The 16,031-nt window shown below is 46.9% G+C and overlaps 6 protein-coding genes across 6 annotated transcripts; 3 read left to right on the top strand and 3 right to left on the bottom strand.

The window, feature by feature from the left end:
- Nucleotides 1-3,459: 3,459 nt before the first annotated feature.
- Nucleotides 3,460-4,559, top strand: F4822DRAFT_68335 (carbohydrate kinase). Its single transcript, XM_051463850.1, has 2 exons — nt 3,460-3,890; nt 3,954-4,559. The coding sequence occupies exons 1-2, from the start codon at nt 3,606-3,608 to the stop codon at nt 4,392-4,394; spliced, it is 726 nt and encodes a 241-aa protein (XP_051308975.1). The 5' UTR covers nt 3,460-3,605; the 3' UTR covers nt 4,395-4,559.
- A 1,217-nt stretch (nt 4,560-5,776) lies between these two features.
- On the bottom strand, nt 5,777-7,918 carry F4822DRAFT_419606 (2-oxoacid dehydrogenases acyltransferase-domain-containing protein). The gene has a single exon (XM_051459634.1). The coding sequence runs from the start codon at nt 7,594-7,596 to the stop codon at nt 6,232-6,234; it is 1,365 nt and encodes a 454-aa protein (XP_051308974.1). The 5' UTR covers nt 7,597-7,918; the 3' UTR covers nt 5,777-6,231.
- A 211-nt stretch (nt 7,919-8,129) lies between these two features.
- On the top strand, nt 8,130-9,489 carry F4822DRAFT_419603 (ATP10 protein-domain-containing protein). The gene is made up of 2 exons (XM_051459633.1): nt 8,130-8,690; nt 8,771-9,489. The coding sequence occupies exons 1-2, from the start codon at nt 8,305-8,307 to the stop codon at nt 9,411-9,413; spliced, it is 1,029 nt and encodes a 342-aa protein (XP_051308973.1). The 5' UTR covers nt 8,130-8,304; the 3' UTR covers nt 9,414-9,489.
- A 59-nt stretch (nt 9,490-9,548) lies between these two features.
- Nucleotides 9,549-11,100, bottom strand: F4822DRAFT_419602 (V-snare-domain-containing protein). Its single transcript, XM_051459632.1, has 3 exons — nt 10,575-11,100; nt 10,397-10,510; nt 9,549-10,332 (listed from the first exon to the last, which is right to left on the bottom strand). The coding sequence occupies exons 1-3, from the start codon at nt 10,641-10,643 to the stop codon at nt 9,829-9,831; spliced, it is 687 nt and encodes a 228-aa protein (XP_051308972.1). The 5' UTR covers nt 10,644-11,100; the 3' UTR covers nt 9,549-9,828.
- A 119-nt stretch (nt 11,101-11,219) lies between these two features.
- F4822DRAFT_419601 (60S ribosomal protein L35) lies at nt 11,220-12,455 on the top strand. Its single transcript, XM_051459631.1, has 4 exons — nt 11,220-11,355; nt 11,438-11,577; nt 11,709-11,934; nt 12,031-12,455. Exons 1-4 carry the CDS (start codon nt 11,353-11,355, stop codon nt 12,037-12,039), a joined length of 378 nt encoding a protein of 125 aa, XP_051308971.1. The 5' UTR covers nt 11,220-11,352; the 3' UTR covers nt 12,040-12,455.
- A 965-nt stretch (nt 12,456-13,420) lies between these two features.
- Nucleotides 13,421-15,695, bottom strand: F4822DRAFT_68273 (uncharacterized protein). Its single transcript, XM_051463849.1, has 3 exons — nt 14,196-15,695; nt 13,996-14,142; nt 13,421-13,940 (listed from the first exon to the last, which is right to left on the bottom strand). Exons 1-3 carry the CDS (start codon nt 15,418-15,420, stop codon nt 13,612-13,614), a joined length of 1,701 nt encoding a protein of 566 aa, XP_051308970.1. The 5' UTR covers nt 15,421-15,695; the 3' UTR covers nt 13,421-13,611.
- Between the last annotated feature and the right edge of the window lie 336 nt (nt 15,696-16,031).

The following is a 16,031-nucleotide window of genomic DNA, read 5'->3' as shown; positions in this document are numbered from 1 at the left end:
GGAATCGCTTGATATAATTAGGCACGAATATATTGTATGTAAATTTCAGGTAGAATACCTACATAGGACAAGACAATGTGTGCGGTGATAGAGGTCCTTGGTTTTGCTTGTTTGAGACTCGGATACATGGCTTACAGAGGTCACACAACAGCATTAGTCTGAACCAGAAATCACCAGTCCCTGTATACCTCTATCTACATATATGTAGGCAAGGCTTAATCTTGTTACACCGGGAGGAGCCTTAATCGATCAAAAAACGGGCCTCATGACCTCTACCTGCATGAAGGTCTTCCGCCTTCTATGCCTTTGTATCACCTCCCTAGGGTCCGACTGGTCCGAATAGATTTTTCTGGTGGGTTAGGATTCGTCCAGCGGACAAACCTCTTCCTATTGCCTCAACCTATACCGAAGTCGGTTTACAAATGCCATTGATACTACTGGAATACAGATAAAAGAAAGAAAAAAAAAACCCTATTGATGATGGTAAGTTGGGTATGACATGGTATTCTCATATTATGGGATCGGTAAAAGTTGAGGGGTGCGGATGCGGAATGAGCTTGAGAAGACTGGTTTTCTCGTCCGTGCAGGCTGCAGATGCTATAAAATTCATGCAGAATCGGTCTTGGCGCTACCTGGTGCTTTCACCTTGGTAATTGACCCAAGCGCTTGATCGCGGCGGGCGTGAGTTGTTTCGTGATTGGTGGGGGAAGTGCCATTGAGCGGTGAAGAACAATAGTCAGCTCCTCCCGTTCTCCCCGTCTTCCCCGGGTCCACTAACACCGACATTGTCTATGCTGTAACAGTGGGCTGCAGTGGATGCGTTGACAAGAAAGCGGGCTAGAACGCTAGTAGTGGGCTTATCGGATCCAGTAACCGGCCGAGCAGAAGAGGAGACCGATATTTGATTTTTGACATGGACATACATACCAATACGAACGCCCTAATGAATGCCAGTGCCGGTATCGAAAGACGTGTAACCCTAAGAGTATGAAAATACTACCGAAATATGTAGGTACACACACATAATAACGAAGCAGGCTTGCCTTATGTAGGTAGCTCCGATCCAGGTACGTAGCTCTTCCAGCCATTGATTGCTACGTACTAAACAGGTAATATCGCGAGACCTATAAACGATCAGCCGCTGTCGCACAAAGAAATCACCATATCACGTTGGGGTAGATCCGTAGCACATCCGTACCGGTCGGTAAGATGACGAGCGAGGCAACTTTGAATCTGATATTTTCGTCCAATTGCTTGTAAAGGGGTAATAGATTGCGATGCGAGTGTGTTTCCTCCATCCACGTCGTTTCCCCAAGCATTTGTTGGTTTGTCTTTGTCTGGGAAACATATTTCTATTCTGATTGAAATATAGGCACCAGGATGGCGTCAAAAGATCCCGAGCCAATGCGATGACACCTCTCTGGCCCTACCTGACATGCCTTGTTCGGAGTCCGGGGTTTTGATAGGACGCGTGTTTTCGTCCCCAATCTGTTGCTGACTTTAACGACGACAAAGAATCGCAACTTCTAGAGATACCTACCTACCTAGGCAATTTTCTCTTTGTTGTCCGTATGTAAGTAATATCTGGGCATGCCGTCATGATTCATCATATGTAGTTGAAGTCGCTTTGAAGTCGCTTCTGGCGCTTGATGGTCCTGTATGTATAACGAAGCCAAGTTCTGCAAGTGCAGTCTCAGATATCGTCGAATACGGAAGAGATTAACTCACGACCCATTGATTTGTATCTCCCTGTCCTAACCACGTTTTCCTCCACACTTTTCCATTCTCACATTAGGGCGAGCTTGGTGTCGGCTAGCTCAGGCTTCGATGCTTTCTTCGATAAAATTTCCATCAGCCTAATGTGAAATAGTGGAATACAACTACTTGTACTCTCCATATGTTGTAGGCAAAAGGTACGTACCCACCCCCACGCTACCATGTCGAATGCTTTTGTACCGAGGAAGCTCTTGGCCATACACTACTCCGTGGGAACCCATACATACTAAGTAGATTCTCGGTGGCGAACGGCTTGCCATGGCGGTAATGATACGAAAAAGAAAGGGAAAGAAGGATAAAAAAATAAAAATAAAAATGAAGAGAACTATAATTAATTACCCATTCAAGAAAATAGCCGGAGAAAAGTATAGTAGACTACCGACTACGTACACCACTGGAAATATACTAAGGCAGGCAAGGGAGAAGATGAGAAAAAATAAAAAGGGGAAATTTTCCTAGTGGCTACTGCCGGGTGTCGGTGTGTCGTCAACTCTTTCCCCAAACCTAAAGAAGAATGACCCCGAAAAACTCCAAGCTAAATGTAGGTACTTAGGTACATAAGATACATTTCTTTCTTCACTTCTCACTTCTCAATATCATCAAGTTCAGCCTGTTTCTAAACACCCATCTCAACAATGGCAACTTGATGAATTCCATCAGCTACCACAAACGGACTAATCCACTTACGGCTATTATATATATATTATTACCTTTTACATTAATATTGTTGGTCTCAATATTGTAATTGTTACTTTTCTGTCTCAGCTTTCTTTACCCATCCTTGGTTTGGCCATGGTTCCAGCCATGCCTCTTCTGCAACGTGGGTTGGGTAACCTTGTAAGAAGAAGCCACACTTTTCTGACAGTTGACGACAATACAAAGCATTTGCAGTTCATGAGCAAGTGTTACTCATGTTGCCGATAGACAAACATGATAGAGGGCACTGAGAAGATGATGCAGATCTTCAACCACAGGCGAGGCACCTCGGTCTAGTGGATGCCGTCGCTTGTTGGTTTGCCTTTCAACTCGATACATCAACTCGGCCCTATTTATCGGTTCTCGCGTTGACGATGTTGCTCCCCCCCACTCAAGCGTGTATTCACGCTACTATTTTATTATTTTTATTTCGATGGAGAAATACTTCTGGAGCCATCCCAGACCAGGTGGTTTAGGTACTTCTTGGCCTTTACCCGCACCCCTCCCTCCCTGACGTCGAGCCAGTCTGGAGCCCCAAGGACAGTTAAATGGACACGCATGATTGGTCTAATACCATCCTGAATTGCCTTCTTTGACGTTCTGTCGAGCTTCTTTTAGCGTCTAGCCCCAGGCTAATCCCTGGTCTTTCGTCTCAGGCATCTCAGGTACTAAGATTCGCTGATTTTTTTTTCTTTCATCTCGTTCGGCACTGTGGTACAACCAGATTTTAGGTACTCCGTCATTCCACAGTACCCAGTATGCGAAGCCTGTTACCGGGGCTGCTGACGCCCACTTATAAAGGCCAACGCTTCGCCGGCGGTCCTGGGGTCCCACTGCCATCTGCCCTAGCTTCTACCATATTGCGCTGCTTTAATTACCCCCGATTTCTACTTGTTTTCATAATTGGTCTTCTTATTTCTCTGGAAAAAACACATCGCGAAGTTTGTTGCTTCAGTTCTCTGCTGCTACTGCACGTTGTGTTCCTTCATATATACCCTAGCTTGATATATATACCAGACCGCATACAATAAGTGGCTGAGTTGCTCCTATTCCAACTTCGCCGCACTTCTCCAAAATAGCAATACCCTGCTATTTTCGTTTCCTAAAAGAAACGAGAAACGGGTTATAAAACTATGTTATCCTACGATAACCCGATCTCGGTTAACGGAAAACACTCATCTGCGGCAATGGCTGTGACACTTAGTACCATGGCGCCGAACACGAAGCCGGTCAGCACTACCGCGCTACCAGTAACGTCGAACAATACCGTTGCGAAAGCAAGTAACCAAACCCACGGCCTGTCAGCGCCCAGACACCGTCACATTTGGCTAGTTACTGGCCCTGCCGGCTGCGGTAAGAGCACTGTTGCCAAGCACCTGTCAACGTCTCTTAACTTGCCTTACATCGAGGGTGACGAGGTACGTCTGTGGTCAATGCGGTGTACTAGTTTTTTGACAAACTGCTAAATCACAAATTTCTAGTTTCACCCACCAGCAAACATCGAAAAGATGTCCAATGGCATACCGTTGACGGATGCTGACCGATGGGATTGGCTCACGATTCTACGAGAAGAATCCCTCCGACAATTGGCGTCTGGAGCTGAAGGAGTCGTGCTCACATGCTCGGCCCTCAAGCGCAAGTACCGGGATGTCATCAGAGTAGCACCTTACTACTCGCATGATGTTGTCCTCCATTTCATTTACCTTCATGCCCCGGAAGATGTTCTCCTTGAGCGTGTCGGTTTAAGACAAAACCATTACATGGGTGCCAATATGGTCCATAGCCAATTCTCCATTTTGGAGCCGCCAACGGAAGAAGAGAAAGACGTCATCAGTCTTGACGTAAGTGGTTCAATGGAGGAAGTTCTAAGGGATGCCCTAGACAACGTACTTAAGAAAATTGACGAAACTACAACAAATTAACATAACATGGTGCGAGATAACACAGCATGACGACATGAAATGGAATGACGACTGTGACGACGAGTGGCAGATATATGGCAGATATTGGCGTTGCTACTTTGCGTGAGTTCAGGGGTTGGTTTCGTCACTCGTTTTGGCGCAAGAATAGAGGCATCTGGATAATGGAGTTGTTTTTAGGTCGATTGCATTACGCCAGCAGCGTGAGACGCTGCTGTTGCAAAGGAGTTGGGGGTTCATATTCATTGGATCATAGATCGTTTAGACATATCGCATATCCTACGCGGGACCATCACAAAACCCCGCTAAGCTATGCTTAGGATGAATACACATCAGTTACAATGGGCGAAAGCGACCGTATGGGGAATACAGTGCGGTTGAGGACGAATGTCGAGGTGATCCCTTGGAATAAGGTTAAGGCGTCGGGCGGATAGGTGCTTTGCCGCCGCTGCCCTTAGAGCTCGGGTTACTGATACGTTTACGTCGAGTTGCATCGTCATACCCATACTCTTGGGTGCTGAAAACACACAGGACCCGTCGTTTACTGGCATGAGTAGTTTCCCTTTTTGGGGTTCCACTGTGGGACGTAGGATCATCCTTACAAGCACCCAAGATCCGCCAGATGCAGCTGGGGGCGTGTAGAGAGCGAGTGGGACGAACCCTTGTGCTACCGCCGATTATGCCCTATTACTTCAAGGTGCATATTAGAGGGGAAGACAAAAAAGAAAAAATAGAGAACCCTTTTCTTTGGGTACCTAACTTAATAATCTACCTACCTACATATTTAGATAATTAATAAGCGACATGTCTATAAAATCTTTAGGTGGTAGTCTACCTAAGGTAAGGCAAGGTATGATGATCATGGGAAAAACGGCTGACCTCCGGATGATGAAGATGCCGCTCTGTTGACTAACATCGCGCGCCCTCGGCTTACGGGCTGTTTTAGCTAGGGTAAACCGTTTCCACATCCAGCCTTGTGCAGCGGCGCATTTGTACGTGGCTGTTTCTCGTTTCTTCGCGTGATTCAATAGTGTAGGCCCCCAAAGACACCCTCAAGCATGAAAAACGGACTTTTTTTTTGTTTTTCTTTTCGTATTGTACTTCCTTGGTAAGCCTATTCGACGGGATCTAGGTCCGGGATGGGAAAAAAGGAAGGGGGTGCAGGATTTGGATGCGGAGCCGGATCGAGGTAAGACACGGGATGGATGGGGGCGGTGTTGAGTAGATGAAAAATGTAATACATATTTACTTATGTATGATTGCCGGGTGTTAAGGTGCGTCAACCGCGTTTACATACACCTACATTACACGGGAAACGCATGGTGACTGACTGCAATGCAGAATCCAGCACTTGGTAAAAAAAGCGAAGGAGGACACAACGAGGCTGTCGAGTACAAGGGTTTTTTTTTTTTCGATCCAGACAATCCGGTCCTAAGGTCCAGTTTTGCGGATATATGCTATGCTATGCTATGCGGGCTATGTCATCCATGCCCATGCGACTAGATACCTACATTGGTAGGTAATGTAGGTAGGTAGATACATATGTAGGTCGGTATGTATAGGTGTACGTATGTACTCCGGGTTTAACTGCTACCTGCTCGCTTGTTTTCCCGCCTGCATATGACATATCAACTTCGAACCCGAATCAGATCATACCCTTGAATCCCTCTGCACGCCAATTGCTGGCAACCTGGGCAACGCACTACGCAGGTGGCGTTCCTTATCCGTCCTTCTCAACCTCTCGACCCAGATTATGGTAATGCGGTGCGGCACGGCGCGACCAATCCGTCCGTCTTTGGGCACCAAACAGGCGGAATTACGCTGGGCTTATTATTCTTCATCATCTCAGGTGTAGGACCATGACGTCCGGCTCTTCAACAATCTTACGCACTACATCGGCGGCTCTTGCCATGGTTGCACCGTCAACAACGCGATGGTCAGCACTCCAACTGAAATTGCAAATGTGCTTCTTGATGACATTATCATCCTCATCAAAAGCTGGAACTGTTCGCATGCGGCCGATCCCTAGAATGGCCACTTCCTTGTCGACAATAACGGGCGACACGTATGTGCCGCCAATATTGCCAATGTTAGACACAGTAATTGTGCCTCCTGTGAAGTCTTGGGGTGAGAGCTTGCCAGCGGCAGCCAGCGACTGCAGACGTGCCAATTCTGCGGCAATTGAAAGCACGCTTCTAGCTCCCACATTTTTAACTACAGGTACCAATAAACCAGAGGGCGTGTCTATAGCGATGCCAATGTTATGCTGGCTGCGATAAACGAGCGTTGGCTTCGAGGTCTCGGGATCCACATCAACACGGGCATTCAGTATAGGGTATTGGTGTAAGGCCATTGAGACGGCCTTTATGATGAATGGCAAGTACGTCAATTTCGATGCTTCACCCTCCCTTGCCGACTGTGAAACAACCTTGTTTAGTCGCCGGCGCAACTCGTACATCTGAGAGAAGTTGACCTCATCGGTGTATAGAAAATGCGGTATACTCAATGACCGTGTCATGGTCTTGAACATTTGATGTTGTGTGTTCGACAATTGGACGGCAGTCTCGGTCTGCTTTTCCGTATCCGAAGCCGGTGGTATACTGGCGAACGGACTCGAAGGTTGAGCCGGTTGGGTGGGCGAATCCCTCTTCTCCACAAACTTATATATGTCTTCCTTTAGGACTCTACCATCTTTCCCTGTCCCATCGACCTCTAGTATGTCTACGTTCAACTCTTTAGACAAGTGTCGGACGGCTGGAGTTGCTAACGAAGCATGTTTTCCTTTCTTTGTCGGAGGTGGCTGGGACTTCGACGCTTCGTCGGCCGAGGATTCGGTCGCTCTACCTGTTGGACCTTGCCCTTGCGGGGGTTTGCTCAACGACTCCTTGTTTAAGGGTTCTGAAGCTCCTTCTGTTGCGGGTTCAGGGGCTGTGAGGGCGTCTAAATCTTTCTGGTTCGCACCGCCTTGTATATCTATATCTACGAACGGCTTGCCGACTTTTGCCATTTCACCAGCTTCATAATACAGCCTCTTGACTACACCTGAGAATCGACTTGTGATCTCGACGGAAGCTTTATCGCTCTGGACCTCGCACAAGGGTGAGAACTCCTCGACTCTGGCACCGGGCTCGACGAACCATTGTATTACTTCGCATTCCACGATACCTATAGAGAAATTGAGCAAAAGGACAAAGGCATTGGACATGGCGATGACGAGGAGATTATTCACCTTCACCGATGTCAGCAAGTAAGACTGGTTTCACTACTCGCAAGTTCCTCGTTGTGTGTAATCCTCTTATTACAGCGGCGCGGACTTGGTATTCGGCGGGACGGTTGAAACGCCGACATAGTTGCCATTGCCGGCGAATTGCGCGAGAACTACGCTGAAGAAACATTATATATATCCGGGTATATAAAATTGTCTAGAGAGATAGAAAAGAGAATAATATGTAAATTTACATTTTGAAGAATTAGAATACAGAAATTCTAAAAGATTCTCAGCTCGTACGAAGTAAAAAAGAAAGAGGGGAGAGAGCGATCTAAGCCCATGCTGACATTTCCAACAAGACCGGCTGGGCTAAACGACGTATTCCCCCACATTGGGCCGTGGTTATCCGGAATCTGGGGAAGCCGAGGATGGCCGCTCCTTGTCTACCCCACTTGTAATTGGTCCGCCGTGCTATTGGGATCCATGTCCCGTTCCTGCAGCTGCTAGGGAACCTTTTTCATGCCCAGATGAGCGATAAAGAAACCTAGCCGAAATCCTAATCTCTTATCGCTCACTCTTTTTTTCTCAGCTCCAATTTCCAATCTCCATCTCGTTGAAATTTTTACGACGTCACGCCCTGAGCATACGACAGACCCCTACAAAACTGCCCACTCGACGTCGACTAATAGTCATTTACTTGAGTCCATGTCGCTCGCTCGTAGGCCCAGGCTATTATGCCTGTTTTGCCAATCTAGAGCTTTCACTACATCCACTATATCCTACCGAGATCTGCCGAAGCCAAATGCTAGCAAACAATATAAGGCGACTACGTCGACGGAAACAACGAAAAAACCAACGACATTCCCTTCTCCAGCACGGTCAAAAATAGTACCCTCGTCCCAACTGGAAGATGCGCCTCGGTCTTATGGTAAAGCAGTTGATTCATTCACGCCCATACCTCTTAGTCGGCCGATAGGCATGCCATTTCCACCACAACCCGGCGAGAATACAGGTTTAGATGCTAGAACATTCAAGCAGCGTTGTGATGATTTCCTCAACTATGAGAAACATCTAGAGAGACGGGAGCAACTGTATGCTACATCTACAGCCCCAATTGGTTCTGTTATTTAGCGTAACTAGCAAACTAATCAGCTTGTCCCTCATTCTATAGGACGGAAGCGATGTCGCGCCCGTACTTCCGCGACTGGCGCAACCTCCAGTTCTACAAGGGCGCGTCGTTCTTCCCACCGCCACGCTGCTGGAAAGCCGAGCGCTCCCTATACTTCCCCAACTTCTGCGGGGATACATTAGCCAGAAAGAATTACTTATCACAGGACACAACCTCAGTACTACAGGGCAAAGTTTCTATCGTTGGCCTATTCAGCAGCCGGTGGGCCCAGGACCAAGTCAACACCTTCTTAACCAAAGAGAAAAACCTCAAGCTTGACCATATCTTAAAAGAGCACCCTGATATAACACAGCGCGTTCATATCAATGTCGAGGAGAACTCGATGAAGGCGTGGATGATCCGACTATTCATCAACAACATAAGGAAAAGTATTGGTGAGGAGGATTGCGGCCGGTATTTCATTGTCAGGAAGGGTCTCTCGGATGAGATCCGGGAGAACATAGGTATGTTGAATCTCCGAGTTGGTTACGTATACCTCGTCGATAGCGAGTGTAGGATACGATGGGCTGGTTCCGGTCGTGGTTCTCCCGATGATAAAGACGGGTTAGTAAATGGTGTCGTACGACTCATAGACGAGATGAAGAACCCGAAAAAGTACTTCCAGGAGGTCCAGGATACCTGGTGAACTCAGAAAACCCAGGAAATCCAATAATGCTTGTAACAGCGATTAGATACTATAATTCGAAATGATACCCCTCTGAGTTGCAATTTGGTTTTCTAGTGATGCCCTCTCACATTTGCTACAAATTCTCTTGTGCCATTCAAATCGAATAGTTCTAAATTAAAAGGGAGGATCGAATTCCCAACATATTTTATACTAGTCATATTAACATCAATTAATTCTCGCCTTTTGACAGACACTACTCTTCTCGGATATTTTTCTTTCATATTATACAGCATGCTTTCCAAACCCTCCAAATCACCGGAACGCCTTGCATGACGATAATGCAACTCTCGAAAAAACCAAGGTATGTCCATCCCGGTCCATAAACCGTTAAAAAATCAACAACGAAAAGGTCGAATCTTCGCTCTTATCCGCCCTATAGGAAAAACCAGAATACCACGAAACAGAACGCGATGAAGCTACCCATGATAATGCCATCTCGTCGCTTCCGCGCCGAAATCTTGCCGATTAAGGTATTCAGCCCGGGTACTTGACTCGCGGCCATGGTGATCCGTCTGTTAATGTTGGCAAGTGTTTCGCGTTGTACGATGAAGTTGTCGTTGGTGGCGTAGGCTTGGCTGAGCACGCTATCGACCATGTTGTGGCTGTTGTCGATGCGGTTCCGCTCGTCTAGCATGTATTCTGCCTCGGCGGCTTCGGGGTTGTTCGCTCGGTATGTCTGGATGTCGTCGCGGACATTGGAGAGCAAGTTTGCGCGGTTTCTTGCTTCTTGTAGAGTTGAGCGTAGACGGGCGAGGTCTCGTCGGTGATCAGCGAGCTTCTCGCGTAGGAGGGAGAGGTTGTTCTGTTTTAGGGCGGAGGATGTAAGACTTGCTTCGGAGTCGAGGAGGCGCGCTAGTTGATTGACTACACTGTCTCGCTTTATAGGGGTTAGTCGAGGGAATCCCAATGGCTCATAAGCCGTACGGGGTGTTGAGTCCTACCTTATCGAGTATCTCCTCTAGTTTTGTCTCGGTTTCTCTTTCCTCCTTACTCGGCTTTGCCGGAATATTAGACACGGTAGAGAACTGCGAGTAGGTATGGAATAGCGTTTCGGTCTGCGAGCGATGGAATCAGCAAAATGCACTCTTTATTTCCGTATATAGTGGTTGTTCTATATACCTGAGTCTCCAAGCTTCGAGCTTGTTGGCGCAATTGAGCCCAACCTTGGTTGCCCGTTGGCGCCGCCATGTCTAGGGTTATAGTATTAAGATAGGTATCAAATACACCCTCCAGTCATTCCCGAAAGATCTCGCAACGGAGTTTGCACAATAGTTGTCGTTTGATGTGGGCTTTCCATATAAGTCAGTTCGTAAGATAGGATGGGTCGCCCAAGAACTTAAGAGGACCAATAGTACTACTTCATCTAACAATAGACTGGCGGTTCTGGGTATTATTCGTGATTGTTGCTTCGTTTCGTGTGGTATGGTTCGTAGGTGTTGTCGGATTATTCAATGTAAGATTCGTATTTGTAAGAGATAGGTACGTAATTAGCAAGTTGGCGATGACCATACCTTATAGAACGGGCTGCGACACTCGACGCTTCCGCACTTGGCATATAGTGTTACTTGCATCTTTCAGTAGATGAATACCTACCTATAGGTACTGGATCACGAAGTGGAGTATGATTATATAAGTCAGAACTGAGCCATATTAATTAGGTAAGTGGCTTCCAGTCAAGTACGTACCTTTCCTCGTCTAGATTTAAGAAGTGGGGAATTAAAAGGCAATCGATCAATCACCTGACCAAACTTTTCAGCCCACAACCCTACTACGAAGGAAATCAATTCTTTTAGTTGTCTACCAAAAAAATCCTAGGCGGAAATTTCACGACAACCTTAAACGAAAAGATACCCGGACACCGACCTCAACTCGCCGCCATCCATTACCACTCTTCACGATGGTAAGTCGACATACAATACCAATGCGATTAATTCGCATATATCGAAATATCGAGAATTACGGGCTAATTGTTTTTTTCGCAGTCGACTGCCAAGGTTAAGACCGGACAGCTCTGGAGCAAGAGCAAGGACGACTTGCTGAAGACGCTGGGAGAGCTCAAGACGGAGTTGGGTCAGCTTCGCATCCAACAGGTGGTTTCTAGCGGTAGCAAGCTTAACAAGATGTACGTTTTACTCTAATGTTTCGCCTCGACCTTAGCCTATCACGAACCATGAAGAACCCCGCGACAGTCACACGAGTTTAAAGATCGACAATTCCCATGGTGTATATGTAGCTAACAATGTTAACTCGTAGCCACGACCTCCGAAAGTCTATCGCCCGTGTCCTGACCGTCGTCAACCTTAAGCAACGATCACAGCTACGCCTATTCTACAAGAACAAGAAGTACCTCCCTCTCGACCTCCGACCCAAGCAGACCCGTGCCATCCGCCGCCGCTTGTCGCCCGAAGAGAAGTCCAAGACCCTTGAGAAGACACGCAAGCGAACTTCGCATTTCCCGCAGCGAAAGTACGCCGTTAAGGTACGATAAACCCCCTCATATATACATATTCCCACTTTATGCGAATCCCATTGGAGAGAAGGAAACAAGGTCATACGGCTAACATGGTACTCACAGGCTGCTTAGATGAATTTTTAGGCTGTGGCGGGAAAAGGGGACGCGGACGCTTAGGTATTGCGATGGTAGACGGGCGTCGTGGTCATTCCAAAAAGGAAAGAGGAATCATGTTATTTTGCATGGCATCACACGGCTTTTTCGGTTCATAGGTGTTTACGAGGTCACACTTTGCAGTCTATGTCGCTGCCCAATGCAAAAAATCTTGCCTTCGGGCTATGAACAAATTTCTGCAGTCCACTGGTATGATGTGATCTACTCAGGGTGGAATACGAGGCATGGCCATCCCGATCTGAGAGTCCTTGCGGTCCCTAGGAATAATAAGAGTACATAGCAATTCATGGTCCCGCTATGAATTCTCAAGTAGTAGCATTCCTAGTGCCCCACCTTGATTTAAAATAATGATAAATCCAGTGAATTGCAACTTACAACATGCAAACATTAGGTATCTATATCGCCAGCGGCCTCTACTCCTACTCCCTGGGCAATACACGTGGGCTTATTACAATATGAGCGGATCAGTATTTCGTAGATTAACTCGCTGAACCTACATAATCGTTCGACGTTATTTTAGGGTGAAGGCATGTTATGCTAACATTTATATAATGCCGTTGTTGGATTGGTTCTATTCGTATTAACTACTTGGAGGTAGTCGTCTTCTTCCCCTTCATCTTGAGATACACCCGACTGTCTCTATTCAGAGATCTAAGCTTGGTAGTGATTATGTGAAAGTCGTTGTCCATTCATACATTCAATGCTTAGATGCCTACCAGTAACCTACTTCACCAAAATCATAATATAAAGGTTGAGTATACGGTAATAGTAACCACTACCCCATGCGATGAAGACGGAATACTTCAGCGACTACCAATGTATAAAATCACGAATTGGGTACAAGTCACACCAACACATCAGATCAACGCATAAACAGATAGACTCATGCAAGACTTAATTGGGTATCTTGTTCTAATATCGCTAAACTTTTACGTAGATATAAAAAAAATAAACCACAATCGCTTTTGATGCAATCCTATGCATAGATTCCCAAAATGGAACCTATGCTTATGATACCAACTCCTAAGACCGGGGACTCCTAGGGTCCACAATGCTATTCGCTGCATATAAAAAAAGAGGCAAGCGGAGAAAAAACAAACCAAGAATCCGCTGATCATCGCTAATCGTCGCTTCGTCTGTTCGTTCATTCGTTACTCGCCTTTATCTTGATGTATCAAGGTGACGAGTAGGAGAGGACAAGAGCCTCCTACTCGCCACTACTGGTGTAAATCTATGGTCCCTTAGGACAAGTGCTGCATTCGACGGGCCACCTGCTGCATGACAGCACATATTTCAGGACTCAAAGCCTGAGTGGGAGCGTACTGCTCCCACTCGGTGGTTGCAGGGGTCGCTAGGGGCCTGGAGCAGGAAACCAGATTGAGGGTCATGCCGCCCGCTGTTCGCGGAACTTGCTGACAAACCCTCGGCCTGGAATTGATATTGGTCGAGGTTCCCGGCGTTAAACACCCAAGAATCCTCGACCTGCCCCTGGGGCAGCCGCTGGTCGATCGGATTATATATCCAATTCTTCTAGACTTGGATCTCCGCCAGCAGCTGCTGGTCGTGGATGTGTAAGGCGGGATCATGGGGTGTCTCGGGTGATATGGGAGATGAAAAGACTTGTTCTGCCTCCGCTCGAACCTTTCGCTTCTTCTTCGGCCGTTCGTGGATGGCTTCGTGTCTGCGGAGTTGGTCGACGCGATTAAACCTTTTACCGCAGCCCGGTTCCTCGCAGCCGAATTTGAATTCCGGTGAGTGTGTCTTGCGGTGTTTCGATAGGTTGGATGATTCGCAGAAACGCTTACCGCATATATCGCACTCTAGCGGTCTCTCGCCCGTGTGAGTACGTTTGTGCATAGCTATATCCTAGGTTAGCTCATTATCTAACGATATATCCAAAGGTCGAGTACTTACTCAAGGCGGATTTTTGCTTGAACGCTTTTTCGCAACCTTCGAAGTCGCACTTGTATGGCGTTTCACCCGTATGTGTTCGTATGTGCTGGTCCAAGGCTTGCTGCGCCGAGAAACTCTCGCCACACGTGTCACACTTGAAAGGTTTGTCTCGATTACAGTTAGTATTATCACTGCTTTTAAAATGATTAGGTCTAACTTACATGCTGTATGGGTTGTGAGATGCCGGCGAAGCTTATTTCGAGATGCAAATACCTTCTCGGTCAGGCGAGGACAGTTCTCCCAGAGGCAACGGTACTTCGTCTTGTTGTTCATCGAAGGAAGATGCTCTTCAGACATGTGATCCTGGAGAGAATGCGCGCTGTCGCAGACATGGCCACAGATACGTTGAGGTTCCTTTTGTCCAGAGACGACCCATCGACATAAATGCTGAGCCGTACTTGCGATGGATCCTTCTCGAGGTGTCGCTGTTGAGTCTAACTCAGGAGTACTTGCGAGGCTTGGATGGGGGTGTAAGGGCAAGGTGAGCCCGCTCGATCTTGTGAGATCTGCGGATTGGTTAGTTGTATCGAAGAGGCAGTCAAACTGCGAAAAGTCTTGTTGATTCTGCTGTATGTTCGAGGCACCCGGGGCGCCGAGATCCCGCAAGGTGCGAGCAGCATCATGCTCCGATTCGTCATGGTTGCAAGGTTGGTTATGACCATTTGGGGCCAATCCTGGCTGTATTGATTCATGCCAACCTTCGTTCATAGCCCATATATCTTGCGATACACTCTCTAAGCATTGTAGATCGTCGCAGGGCGTTCCATCTCCAGAACATTCCTCGTCTTGGCAAACTTGTGTAGAGCAACAGTCACTGGAACAAGAATACTTGCTACAGTTTACCGATGTGCAGTCATCAGGAACTTGGTTGTTTGGCATAATTCCGATGTCCGAAACGTTGAAGTTATTCAAACCAATCAAGGATTCGCTATTCGAAGTGTGATACCCTTGTTTAAGGTCGTGGTCTAGGTTGTATTTGAAACCGACGTTCGTGTAGTCTTGAAACATGTTAAAATGTTGATTTACCTGGTGTTGCTGAAAGGCATTGTTTTCTTGTAAGGAGTGCGGGTATATGTGTTGGTTGTTGAACAGACGTGCCCTCGAGACGTAAGGTTGCGCATACACATTTTGTTGTATTCGCTGTGTGCCATAAGTACCCAGACATTTGTCTAAGCAGGAGTCGTCGTGAGAAGTATGGGATAACTCTAGGGAAGATGGGGCTATCGTGTCAAAAGACAACGGATAGAAGGGAAAGTCGCTCCCAAATGCATTGTTAGTGGATGCAATAGGACCGTTGAATCTCTCCGCCGAAGGTGACGAGGTCAGAGAGGGTGTCAGCCCATAGTTGACATCGTCATTTGCTTTGTCGATGTCGTCGTACATCATGATACTCGATGAGCATGACACGATGACGAGATCGTAATCGGGAAAATTATGCGCGGCTTAAGGTCCGAGGACAAGACGTTGTGTTATATGGGGGGCAGGGTAGAAGAAGAAACGGTTTAACGGGGTTTTAAGGGCTGAATAGTGTGAGTGGTGGTTAGGAGTCAGTGCCAGCCGTTGTATCAGTGGTTGGAAGATCTGGGGTGAAGAGATCGATCGACACGGGTAGAAAATGGCTTGGATGAAATTATTAAAAATTGAGGCTCTTTTCATCTGGTTGTAAAATAAGGAATAAAGTAATAATCCAAGAGACCCCAGAGAGGTGAGAGAGGGTTGGTTTGGGTGTGGGCAAATGGCGGGATCCAGGTGTGCGGTTGAGAACCTTGATGGACCTTGATGGCCGCTGTGGTTGACAGGACTTGATCCAAAGTTTTCTAGGTACAATTTAGTACTCGATCAACTTTTTTAGGTGCCCAGATGGTATAAGATAGCCCTGAATCAACTATTAGCACATGTAACAAATTGCAAACTGCCATGTAGATATAAATTACTCATTATCCTGCAATGCTCGAGTTGGACATGATGCGCCCCCTTCGTCTTCCTTCCTCCCCGCC

The sequence above is a fragment of the Hypoxylon trugodes genome (assembly GCF_022578975.1).
Source record: "Hypoxylon trugodes strain CBS 135444 unplaced genomic scaffold F4822scaffold_11, whole genome shotgun sequence".
Classification (NCBI taxonomy): domain Eukaryota; kingdom Fungi; phylum Ascomycota; class Sordariomycetes; order Xylariales; family Hypoxylaceae; genus Hypoxylon; species Hypoxylon trugodes.
This window is presented reverse-complemented; position numbering and strand designations above follow the sequence as displayed.

Bases quoted from the DNA above. Each gene is read 5' to 3' on its own strand.
- F4822DRAFT_419602 (XM_051459632.1), bottom strand. From the start codon at position 10,643: ATGGCGGCGCCAACGGGCAACCAAGGTTGGGCTCAATTGCGCCAACAA. The intron at 10,511-10,574 runs GTATATAGAACA...CATCGCTCGCAG, and splicing joins CTCGAAGCTTGGAGACTCAG to ACCGAAACGCTATTCCATAC. The intron at 10,333-10,396 runs GTAGGACTCAAC...ACCCCTATAAAG, and splicing joins TAGAGGAGATACTCGATAAG to CGAGACAGTGTAGTCAATCA.
- F4822DRAFT_68273 (XM_051463849.1), bottom strand. From the start codon at position 15,420: ATGATGTACGACGACATCGACAAAGCAAATGACGATGTCAACTATGGG. The intron at 14,143-14,195 runs GTAAGTTAGACC...ACTGTAATCGAG, and splicing joins TCTCACAACCCATACAGCAT to ACAAACCTTTCAAGTGTGAC. The intron at 13,941-13,995 runs GTAAGTACTCGA...CCTAGGATATAG, and splicing joins CAAGCAAAAATCCGCCTTGA to CTATGCACAAACGTACTCAC.
- F4822DRAFT_419601 (XM_051459631.1), top strand. The intron at 11,578-11,708 runs GTACGTTTTACT...GTTAACTCGTAG, and splicing joins GGTAGCAAGCTTAACAAGAT to CCACGACCTCCGAAAGTCTA.
- F4822DRAFT_419606 (XM_051459634.1), bottom strand. From the start codon at position 7,596: ATGTCCAATGCCTTTGTCCTTTTGCTCAATTTCTCTATAGGTATCGTG.
- F4822DRAFT_68335 (XM_051463850.1), top strand. From the start codon at position 3,606: ATGTTATCCTACGATAACCCGATCTCGGTTAACGGAAAACACTCATCT. The intron at 3,891-3,953 runs GTACGTCTGTGG...ACAAATTTCTAG, and splicing joins CTTACATCGAGGGTGACGAG to TTTCACCCACCAGCAAACAT.
- F4822DRAFT_419603 (XM_051459633.1), top strand. From the start codon at position 8,305: ATGTCGCTCGCTCGTAGGCCCAGGCTATTATGCCTGTTTTGCCAATCT. The intron at 8,691-8,770 runs GTATGCTACATC...CTCATTCTATAG, and splicing joins CTAGAGAGACGGGAGCAACT to GACGGAAGCGATGTCGCGCC.